General features: G+C 38.4%; 1 protein-coding gene across 2 annotated transcripts in view; it reads left to right on the top strand.

The window, feature by feature from the left end:
- Positions 1 to 274: 274 nt before the first annotated feature.
- The window catches only part of AGO4 (argonaute RISC component 4), a 131,276-nt gene continuing 119,443 nt past the window's right edge, over positions 275 to 12,107 (top strand). Inside the window, exons 1-2 of one of the 2 annotated variants that reach the window (XM_053707006.1) lie at positions 275 to 632; positions 10,612 to 10,780. In XM_053707006.1, the coding sequence (XP_053562981.1) occupies positions 578 to 632; positions 10,612 to 10,780 (224 nt within the window). In that variant the 5' untranslated portion in view covers positions 275 to 577. The remainder of the gene's footprint in view (positions 633 to 10,611; positions 10,781 to 12,107) is intronic. The other variant, XM_053707007.1, reaches the window with a different exon arrangement.

Below are 12,107 nucleotides of genomic sequence, written 5' to 3' on the forward strand. Positions count from 1 at the left end.
ATTAAAATACTTCTGAGATCCATCAATAACTTTGAAGTTGGTTTCTGGAAAGTTTAATTTTATTAAAGTAATGTGATAATTTAATTTGTCGTTTTCACTGTTTACATTTACAAAGTCCAGTCTTACAGCAATCCGCATGTGAGTTCCGTATTTTATTGCACGGCTACAGATGAGCGTTGCGGACATACACATTGTGTTTGTATTTCTCTGCTTCACAGGCCTGTCGTGCACTGTATTCCACGCGCCCCCGTCTTTCACACCCGCGCGTCCCTACTCCTGTCAGTGCTCGTCCCCGCAGCTCACGATCGCCTAGTGTTCCGCTCTCCCGGTGACGCCGCCTCCTCTCTGAGGGGTAGCGAAGCAACCGCTACCCAGTGTTACCCGTGTATTGGGCCGCTCTCCTAGTAGGTTAATTTTCACTCTACGAGGTATAGCAGCTTGCTGTACCGGGTGAGGTCTGGCCCGCTTGGGCGCCTAAGCTCTCTAACCCCTCTCCACGATTCCGTCTGTAGAGCGGCCCCAACCAGAAGCAAATATTCCGGAGAAAAAGAGACTCCCGGAGAGGACCGCAGCGGAGATGGAGGCGGTGGGGCCCGGTGAGTGTGAGCCGAGTTCTGTAGGCCTCACCTGCGGTAGGTTGGGGTGAGATAGGGGCAGGTGGGGGCGGGCGAGGGTTGTGCTTGACCTCTTATTGAATGGGGCTATGGGCATGTGTGATGGGACCTGGCTCCTGGGCTGCCCTTGCTCTGGATTGTTTGGGCACTGAGTTTATGGGGGTTATTGGGTGGTAATAGGGGTCTTATTGTGTTTTTTTTTTATTAATTATGGGGAGGATAAAAACATTCAGCTCGTTTTAAGATTTATAACTGGTGATTTGTTTTTATTAATTTTTAAAACGTTTATGGTGTTAAATATGTGTAATGTTTATAATAAGTATATATGCATGGTGGTGTGTTTTGAATGGAGAAGTGTGTGTATGTATCTTTCCATCCTTACAGCATGTCATACATCTTTTCAAGAGACCACCTTATGGGTTGTAGTGGTACATTACTGTGGTTTATTTTATTATACTTTTTTTATGAAGCGACAACATATTCCGCAGAGCTGTCTGTGGGTACAATTCATTTAAAATAAAACAATGATTTAAAACTTGTAAGAGAGAGGGCAACATTTACAAACACATATAGGAGGAATTGAGGGCCCTATTCCCCTGGGAACTTGCATATCCTGCCCATGATATAGAATTAGAACACAAATGTTACAGTAAAATTAACTGTAACAACTTTAAACATACTCATTCATTAACATTGTATGTCCACTTATAGGTTCATGTCTTTCATATAGATAACATTGAGCTCACGCACATGAAGCTCCTAGGATTGAGTACTGATTGGCTAAAATGCAAGTCAGTCAAAAGAACTGAAATAAGGGGGCAGTTTGCAGAGGCTTAGAAACAATGTCATTTCAGAGGTAAAACGTGTATTAATATAACTGTGTGGGTAATAAAGAGATTATCTACCTTTTTAAACAACAAAAACATTTTTTCTGGTGTTGACTGTCACATTAATCAGGTCTGCTCCTAACTAAGAGGAGATAAGATTTTTTTAAAGGGTACTATAACTGTTTGTTTAAAAAATATCAGTCTAAAATGTTTAAGATATTTCTTCTATATACAGGGGTTTTGCTATGCAGTGTTTTATTGGGGATGTATAATATGCAAGCATAAAAACAGTGTGCCCCTTTTAAAGAAATGTTATTTTATTCTTTAAAGCTGGGGACTACACAAAAACAATTACCCATATTCTTCTTTATAGTAGTGTCTATTACATGCATTTATATGAAAATTAGTGTACACTGTCCCTTTAACCAGAGATGATATAATAGGTAGTGATGGGAGTACAGGGGATTAACATATAACATGGCTAATCTATAAAGGTTAGAATGGGTGGTGTTTGGGCAATGTTTTGTCACATACCTAGAGGAAATGTGTAATGAAGTTGTGAGACAGGTGGGTCTGAATCACAGATTAGTACAATGTCATTTGCATGTGTTAAGGTAGAATGCTTTAAGATTTAGCCCAACCTCCTGTTTATAAAAAGAGTCTACACTGAGGTTACAAATTACACTGTTTTGTGCCAGGGGCAGTTTTATTTAACCATAATAGGGGAGAAAAGACCCAGTTATCTATTCTCTTTAAAATAGGACTCTGGAATGCAGGTCGTGTTGTGGTGTTTTTTTTTTTTAAATTAAGTAATTATACTCTCCTTCCTGTGTTGCGCAACCTATAGGGAATAAATGGTGTAATTTTTATTAGTGTTTATTCTTGATAAACCATGATTTTTAAATACATTTTTTTTTCTCTCCTTTTTTGTTGTTGTTTTTTTTGTCACCCAATAAATAAATATTTAGCCTTGGCTGATGCTTTTATGCAGGAAGAGAGTCTGTCATGTGTGTATGTTTATGGTGTTTAAACTTGGTCCCTCCTCTCCCCAGCCCTGCAAAACCCTTTCCTGGCTGTTTTGTTTATTCTATAATCTCTCTCGCTTTCAATTGTGATTGTATTAAATTTGTTTAAAACTCTTCATACCAAAGTAGCTGTTTGTAGATTAGATATTTTAAAGGCTTGTGACAAATAAACTTTGGAAGATTGCAATGTTGCAACACCATTCTGATAATTGATTGTACTTTCTGAACTTGCTATATCTTAAGTGTTTAAATATATCAGTAATGTATACATTTCTCCATAACACTCATCTTTGATCTTACATTTTTTTTATATATAAATGTTACTGAAATATTCTCTGCAGGCTAGTTGAGTTGACAGAAACTGGGAGGTGCGAACATTAGGGGTCTGACTCACAATTCCTTTAAACTTTTTTTTTTTTAGTGTCGTTACAGATTCCTCCTCCTTTTCCTTTTTTGTTGTTGGGGTTTTTCATTGCAGTGAAGCATGGTTGAGGAATTTCCTGTTGTATCCTCATGCATGACCTGCTTTTACTGCAACATTATTTTCTTGTATATTGTGTGATTTATCTTGCCTTTTGTGCACAGTTGCATAGTATGACTGAACACATCTATGGATGGGTACATAAGTGTATACAATATGATTTTAATAGAAAAAAATGTCAGTACATCACATTGGAAATTTTATTTGTCCCAGCATATTCCCCATTTACATTTTTCTACCTTTGCACCAAACAGAGTAACTGAGTTATTTTTCCCCTTAAACTTATTTACATCTACTTTGTATAGATCCATTGTATGTTACATGATCTATTTATGTGGGTTTGGTTTGGCTATTTCTGATGAGACTTTCTCCCAAAGTGCTTTTCAAAACTCTGATCACTCTCCTTTCTGAATTGGGGAAACCTAATAATGCGGTAAACTCACATTTAGTGATAATGCCACAAGTAATATATGGTTCAAAATGGTGTGTTTGTGTAAACAGTTACATTTAATAGGGTGAGGAAAATTTCTATTAACATTGAAATGTGAGAGGGATGTGATTATAGGTTTGTGGGATTCATTTATGTATTTAACCTCTTAAGGACATATGACGGAATTTTTCCGTCATAAAATAATTGAGCAAACTGAAAGCTGTGTCCTTAAAGGGTTAATAGTAGTGCACATAAAACAATTAGGAATATAAATAAGACAATATAACTATTACAGAGCAAATTAGTTGGTTTGTTTCTTTAATTTAAATTCAATGATATATGTAACTTGGTGTGGATTATTATACTCTATACATATACACAATACACCCAGTTATTATATACTTCTTTATGTCTCACTATTAATCTTATTTTACTGGTGTGTAAAACATGTCTTGAAATTCCTTAGCATGTGTAAGGAGGGGGATGGCTGATCAGTGCCATAAATACTTGGTAGGAGGGTTAACAGCTTTATTTGAATCTTCATTTAGCTCCAACACCAAGATCTGCCTCTGTCTTGGTTTCTTTTTGAAATATGGCAGCAGGTGTTTATTGTGCTGATTAGCACAGACCTGTTTTTAACACTGATTTTGGTTTTGTGCAAACCTTGCTCATAATATGAGACATCTGTGTTTTTACTCTAGTTTAAGTCCTCGTACCACCTCTACCAGAACACCAGAGTTGTACTTTTAAGAAGTTGTTTGCGCTCTGATTTTTGTCTGTTATTTTATTAATTTTTTTTCCAGAATTTTTCCCCATTAATTGTTATTTTCATATATTATATATAGACCTATGTATAGGTTTATAAATTTGGAACAAGAAGTAACATTTCAGGATCTTTGAGCCCCTCCATGGATTTGATAAGCCCTAATGTACATATGAATAAATCGATATTAAACAGTCTGTTTCATTGTTGTAGTAATAACAAAATAAAATATAACCACCAAGGGCTAGGAGAATTCTCCTTTATATTCTCCTCCGGGTTCTTTGCAGCTCGCCCTTGAAGAGGTGCACAGAAAGTTATCAAAAAATTACACCTATTAATTTGCGCTATTTGCAGGGCGAGCTGGGGCGAATTATGATGACTTGTCCTGATTTTATTATTTTAAACTTTTTTTTTTTAAATGTAGTATTTTTTGCACTTTTCAAGTAATCTATTACATTTGTCTTTTACATGAGGCAAATTTGTGTATTCATTTTGGTGTGACTATTGTGTGTTACCACAATACATTTTTAATTTTATCTTTGTTATAATGACCCTATGTAACCATAACACATTCAAATTTTTAATAGAATTTTCGTTCTTTGTGGGGCAATTTTGCATTCTCTGGAGTATATATGTAGCTAAATATAGACTTGCTAGAATCAGAAAGTACTTCATCAGAAATAGTTGTCAACACGACACAAGCTCAAAGACTTGCTGATTTCTAATGCTCTTCTCCTCAGTACCTAGGAGAACTATAATGTGCATATTTGTAGGAGAACTTTGCGTTCTCCATAGGTGCAAAAAAAAAAAAGAAATTGGTAACTGGGCGTAATGCTAAGGTGGACTCTAGGATATGCAACAATAATTGCCCAATTTTAGAAACAATTTGCGTTAATAAATCAGAGTATTCAGCTGTATGTGGATTTATAGTTACAATTTTAGGGAGAATTGCTTTGATAAATCCTGCACTAAGCAGTGTTATATACTTAATATAAACCATTGCAATATGTATTATTAATCAATTTAAATGTATTTTACCTCTTCTTTTTAAAAAATTTGTGCAGTGTCCATTACTTCCTATCACAGCCCTACAAGGAGGCTGTGGTCTGTACAGGAAACTTATCTAGCATGTCATAAAACTTCCAGAGTTGGTTTAGTATTAAAGGGACATTCTACTCCAGAATTTTTATTGTTTAAAAAGATAGATAATCCCTTTATTACCCATTCCCCAGTTTTGCATAACCAACTTTTTACCTCTGATTACCTTGTATATAAGCCTCTGCAGACTGCCCCCTTTATTTCAGTTCCTTTGACAAACTTGCATTTTAGCCAAGCAGTGTTGACTCATAAATAACTCCACAGGAGTGAGCACAATGTTATCTATATGGAACACATGAACTAACGCTGTCTAGCTGTAAAAAACTGTCCGAAAGCATTGACAGAAGAGGCGGCCTTCAAGGTCTTAGAAATTAGCATATGAGCATCCCAAGGTTTAGCTTTAAACAAAGAATGCTAAGAAAACAGCAAGTTTTTGATAAAATTAAATTGTAAAGGTGTTTAAAATTGCATGCCCTATCTGAATCCTGAATATGTTTTACTAGACTGTCCCTTTAAGTGAATAGTCTAGATAAACATGGAGTCAGATTTGCTCATGCTCAGAACTGACAGAATTAAACTTAAGTTTCAAAAATGTTCCACTCTTATCACAGTGGGGGCAGTGAGAAATTCTAAGTACTAATTTTGCAAGAAAACAAGTAAGTTGTTTGCTTTGTTTTGACATTTGTTTTTACCAAAGGAACATTGTTTAATATCCCTTTAATCTAAATCCTAATTTAAATTGTCCAATTTATATATTTAATTTAATACATTGATCATACCAGCCTTAATTTTAGTTTAATTAGTATTAACTAGTGCAGAGGTTTTCTTTTAGTGAAATTCAATTATGTGAACTAAAACAAAATTTATGCTTACCTGATAAATTTCTTTCTTTCCAGGCATGGAGAGTCCACAACGTCATTTCAATTACTAGTGGGATATTCAACTCCTGGCCAGCAGGAGGAGGCAAAGAGCACCCCTGCAAAGCTGTAAAGTGTAACTTCTCTTACCCATAATCCCCAGTCATTCAGCCGAAGGAAGATAGAAAAAGTAGAAACACAAGGGTATAGAGGTGCCTGAGGCTTACTAATAAAAACTGCAGAATTATATTTTAAAAAGAGGGTGGGGTCGTGGACTCTCCATGTCCGGAAAGAAAGAAATTTATTAGGTAAGCATACATTTTTGTTTTCTTTCCTATGGCATGGAGAGTCCACAACGTCATTCCAATTTCTAGTGGGAACCAATACCCAAGCTAGAGTACACAGAATGAACAGGGAGGGAGAACAAGACAGGAGGACCTAAACGGAAGGCACCACCGCTTGAAGAACCTTTTTGCCAAAAGAGGCCTCAGTCAAGGCAAAAGTATCAAATTTGTAGAATTTGGAAAAAGTATGCAGAGAGGACTATGTTGCCGCCTTGCAAATCTGTTCTATAGAAGCTTAATTTTTCAAAGCCCAAGATGAGGAGACGGCCCTAGTGGAATGAGCAGTAATTCTATCAGAAGGCTGCTGTCCATCAGTCTCATAAGCAAAATGAATCCTACTTCTTAAAGGGACACTGAATCCAAAAAAAATATTTCATGATTCAGATAGAGCATTACATTTTAAGCAACATTCTAATTTACTCCTATTACATTTTATTCATTCTCTTGGTATCTTTATTTGAAAAGCAAGAATGTAAGATTAGATGCTGGCCAATTTTTGGTGAACAACCTGGGTTGTTCTTGCAGATTGGTGAATAAATTAATCCACCAATAAAAAAGTGCTGTCCAGGGTCCTAAACCAAAAAAAACGCTTACATGCCTTCTTTTTAAAATAAAGATAGCAAGAGAATGAAGAAAAATTGATAATAGGAATAAATTAGAAAGTTGCTTAAAATTGCATGCCCTAACTGAATCACGAAAGAAAAAATTTGGGTTCAATGTCCCTTAACCAGAGGGAAAGAGTAGTAGAAGTGGCCTTCTGACTCTTACGCTTTTCAGAGAAAACAACAAACCGGGCAGAAGATTGCCAAAATTCTTTTGTAGCTTGTAGGTAAAATTTATAGAGCGCGCACAACATCCAAGTTATGCAAAATACGTTCCTTATAAAAAGGATTAGGACAAAAAGAAGGAACAACAATTTCCTGATTAATGTTTTTGATCAGACACCACCTTTGGGTGAAAACCCAATTTAGTACGAAGGACAGCCTTATCTGCATGAAAAATAAGGTACAGGGAGTCACACTGCAGAGCTGAGAGCTCAAACTCTGCGAGCAGAAGAAATAGCAAGGAGAAACAAACAGCATGCTGCAAAACTTTAAGAACTAGATTAAGGTTTCAAGGAGTAGCAACAGGTTTAAACACAGGCCTGATTCTGACCAGGGCCTGAACAAAAGCTTGACCATCTGGTAAATCTGCCAGATGTTTGTGTAAAAGGATAGACAGTGCAGAAATCTGACCCTTCAGAGGCCATTCTGAAGAAAAGATAACATTCAGGGAATCCTCACCCGACTCCTCTAGGAAAAACCTTTAGCTTCACACCAAAAAAGGTATTTACGCCATATCTTATCTTTACGAGCCTGAAGCATAGTATAAATGACCGCTTCCGAAAAACCATGTCTAGACAGGATTAGGCGTTCAATTTCCAAGCAGTCAGCTTCAGAGAATCTAGATTTGGATGGAGGAATGGGCTCTGAAATTAGAAGGCCCTTCCTCAGAATGACATCTTCACCAGATCCTGCAAGGCCAGGCAGGAGCTATTAGAATCAGACGCTCTCTCCTGCTTGATACGAGCAATGGCTCGTGGAAGGAGAGCAAACGGAGGAAACAGGTATGCTAGCCTGAAATCCCAAGGAACCGCCAGAGCATGTATCGGTGGCCTGAGGATCTCTTGACCTTGAACCATACTTTGGAAGTTTGGCGTTTTGATGAGACGCCGTCAGATCTAACTCCGGAAACCCACACCTGAGGGTTATCCTGGAGAACACTTCCGGATGGAGAGCCCACTCCCCGGGATGAAAAGTCTGTCTGCTCTGAAAATCCGCCTCCCAATTGTCCACTACTGGAATGTGGATGGCAGATAAGAGACAATCGTGAGCTTCCGCCCACTGCAGAATGCGAGTCACCTCCTTCATGGCCAAGGAACTCAGAGTTCCTCCCTGGTGGTTGATGTAAGCCACTGAGGTGATGTTGTCCGACTGGAATCTGATAAACCGGACTAAAGATAATTGAGGCCAAGCTGTCAAGGCATTGAAGATTGCTCTCAACTCCAAGATGTTTATGGGAAGAGAAGACTCTTCCTGATACAACAGGCCCTAATCTTTCAGAGAACCCCAAACAGCTCCCCAACCTTGACAGGCTGGCATCCGTAGTCACAATCACTCAGGAAGCAAGTTCCCCGAGACAGATGTTCCTGTGAAATCTACCATGAGAGAGAGTCTCTTGTTAGGGGGTCCAGATTTATCCTCTGTGAATAATCTAAATGGTCTCCGTTCCATTGACTGAGCATGCAAAGTTGCAGTGGACGCAGATGCAACTGAGCAAAAGGAATGATGTCCATAGAAGCCACCATTAGACCAATCGCCTCCATGCATTGAGCCACTGTTGGACGAAAGGCAGACTGAAGAGAAAGACAAGAAGCTTGGATTTTCTGATGTCCGTCCAGGAAACTCTTCATGGACAGGGAATCTATGATTGTCCCTAGGAAACGCACTCTTGTAGTTGGAACTTTGGAACTAGAGAACTCTTTTCCAGATTCACTTTCCACCCGTGGGAACGTAGAAAAGACATCTCTGTATGAGATTTTGCTAGTTGAAAAGATGACGCCTGAACCAAGATGTCATCTAGATAAGGTGCCATAGCAATTCCCTGGGACCTGATCACTGCCAATAGGGCTCCCAGAACCTTTGTGAATATTGTATGTATGTATATGACCCAGTACAAGTTGTTGTATTTTACAGCTGTGAGGCCTAGGGAGAAGCTAGCTGCACAAAGCTAAATTTTTAAGCTGCAGCTGGTAGCAGCCAACCAGAGAAGTGGGGCAGTCATAGGTGTCTAGGGGATTCTAAATTAGGGTGCCAGGACCTAATTTTAAGGTAGCAGTGCCCCTCTGGTGGTTGGGTTTGTCAAGCCGTGCTTTAGGAGCCTAATTCTCAAAAACCTGCAAATGATAAGAAGTAGTAGTTCTTCTTTCCTTCCTTCCTATGCTTTCTGGCTGCCTTTAGTTGGCTTTCTAGTGAGTCTAATTTTCATGTGATTGTATACTCATCAGCATCAGGGTGCAATTAAAATCATAAGCATTTTCTTCAGAGAAGCCAGTAAAAACAAGGGTTAGAGCACCCCGCCACCATAAGAGAATCCAGCCCACACAGCTGTATAGTTGTTGTTTCAGTCTGCATGGCATACTAAACATCCCATGCGCATGCTCTACTAGCTTGCATATGTGCTGTACCTCAAGTTACAGCCTGCTGGGATATATAGTTTCCAGGAGCAACCAGGCAGTATGGAAGCATATCAGGACTTGCAAAACCATGTTTGTTGAGCCTTGAACACAACATAAAACAGTCTTTTTCTGCTTGATGATTTTTAGTCTTTTGATTATGTAGCTATAGCCATCAAGTCATTAACTCCCATATGATATCTTAGTATTTCCAAAGAACCCTACCCTTCAAATAGGTTATTTTCTATTGTCTAACCAGACCCTGTAACAATTATTTGAAAGAGAATGATTTCCCTTTTAAAATAATGATTTTTTCCCTCCTAGGTGCATATGATTCCATTAGCTCTGTTGCCTAATTTTAGTATTTATGGATGTATTAATGTTTAATTTGAGCTCTGAACCCTAAAAGTTACTCAATAGATAATTGACAGGTATTCCCCATCAAAAATATTGGTCCTTTTACCCTCTATATAAAACATCCCTGGAGTCTAGTGGTGCTAGGTCAAACGGAAGAAGACAGACAGATGGTTTGTATTGCAGGTTGCCAACTGTAATTTAGAGAGACATTCAGACCCTAAATTGAAAGTGACACTGTAGAGAGGTTTCCTTATTTTGAGTGTCCATTTTTTTATTACTATGCCCAAATCGCAAGGGAATTGGACTAGGAAGGACCTAAAGTTCTGCCTTTGTCTATCCACTTGATGGTAAGGTATATTGTACCACTCTGAGGACAATACAGGCAGGGTTATTCTCTATATGCAGGCAGTAAAGCGGGTCATATAACCTTTTTGAATTTTTTTTTGAAAATTAAAGAAAAAAATAAATATATATATATATATATATATATATATATATATATATATATATATATATATATATATATATAAATCTAAGTGTGTATGTGAGTAAACCTAATTTATTTTCCCCAAATAACGAAATCATTTTTCTGACTTTTTAGGCCCTCCACCGACCAATCTCTTCCAACCTCCGCGGCGTCCTGGCCTGGGAACACTTGGAAAGCCAATACGGCTACTTGCCAACCATTTTCAGGTTCAAATACCGAAGATTGATGTCTATCATTATGATGTGGACATTAAACCAGAGAAGAGACCACGGAGAGTGAACAGGTAAGGAATGCTCTATAACCATAAGTGGGGGGTTTAAATCTGACTGGTATAATAAAAAAAAAAAAAGTTTTTTTTTTTTTTAAATTTTGTTTTTTTTTAGGCTGTATAAGCTAGGCAGAATTTATTTGACTTTATTTGCAAATGTATCTATTACAAAGAGAGCAGACAGCCAAACCAATCTTCTTCTCGTGTAATGTAATCTTAATATTAGTCTCAGTAGGTTTTACTGTACGGCAAAAGTGTGCTTGTAGTTCCATGTTACGGTGTGTGCCTCAGAAACCAGGTAACCTTTGCAATCTGGTGTGTGTGTGTATATGTATATATTGACAAAAAATATTGTAATTACACTGTATTGCAGAGACCATGGAGGCTTTTTTTAAAAATTTTTTTTTTTTTTTTTTTTTTTTTATATTTTCTGGAATCTTCAGGGCCTGCACAGGGAACTGGGGCTGTTAACAGACTCACATTTTCTTCCTAATGGGAAAGAGTCCACAGCCGCATTCATTACTTTTGGGAGGTAAGAACCTGGCCACCAGGAGGAGGCAAAGACACCCCAGCCAAAGGCTTAAATACTCCTCCCACTCCCCTCATCCCCCAGTCATTCTTTGCCTTTCGTCTCAGGAGGTTGGCAGAGTCGTGTCAGAATTTTTAATTTTTGTTTTTCGTCTCTTATGGAGGGTAGTAATCTTTGGCATGGGACACAAGTTTTAATTTGTCCTGTCAGTCTCTCAGTGAGGGCCTGGCTGAAAGTTAGAGTCCGGAGATGCAGGAAGTTTCTTTCTGCAAATCCATCCCGACTCATTTTAACAGCGTTGTCTAACTTCGCTCCGCTGCCTGCTTTCTTCTCTCAAGTCCATGGCGGAGGCGATACTACTATTCGTCACACTTGAAAGGCCTTTTTCCTGTTCCACGGTGTTGAATCTGGTAAGATCGTTTCATTTTACTTTATTCAATGTACTGTAACATGAATGTTTCCCGTGAGGCTAAGCTCCTCGTGGGTTTATCTTAGAACATTAGGATCTCAGTGAGTCTGTTAGATCTTGGAATCGAGGGTTAATATCTGCTAAGGAGGTTATTGGACAGGGGGGGTTTATAATCATGTGTGTTATGTAATTCAACCTGCTTATGTGTGATGTTTAAGGGCTCGTTGTTTGGAACTTTGAGGCCTTTGGAAGTGACGCGGCCTTTTGGCTGGGCACGCTTTTTGGACTGTACAAATCACCCTGTGTCCGGGCGTGGTTACGCTCAGTTTCCCATTTCCGCATTGCCAACCATGTGGCGACTGAGATATTCTAGTACGCAGGGGTCTGGTCATAGGAGGTGGTGA

This window comes from Bombina bombina, chromosome 3 (assembly GCF_027579735.1).
Source record: "Bombina bombina isolate aBomBom1 chromosome 3, aBomBom1.pri, whole genome shotgun sequence".
Taxonomy (NCBI): Eukaryota; Metazoa; Chordata; class Amphibia; order Anura; family Bombinatoridae; genus Bombina; species Bombina bombina.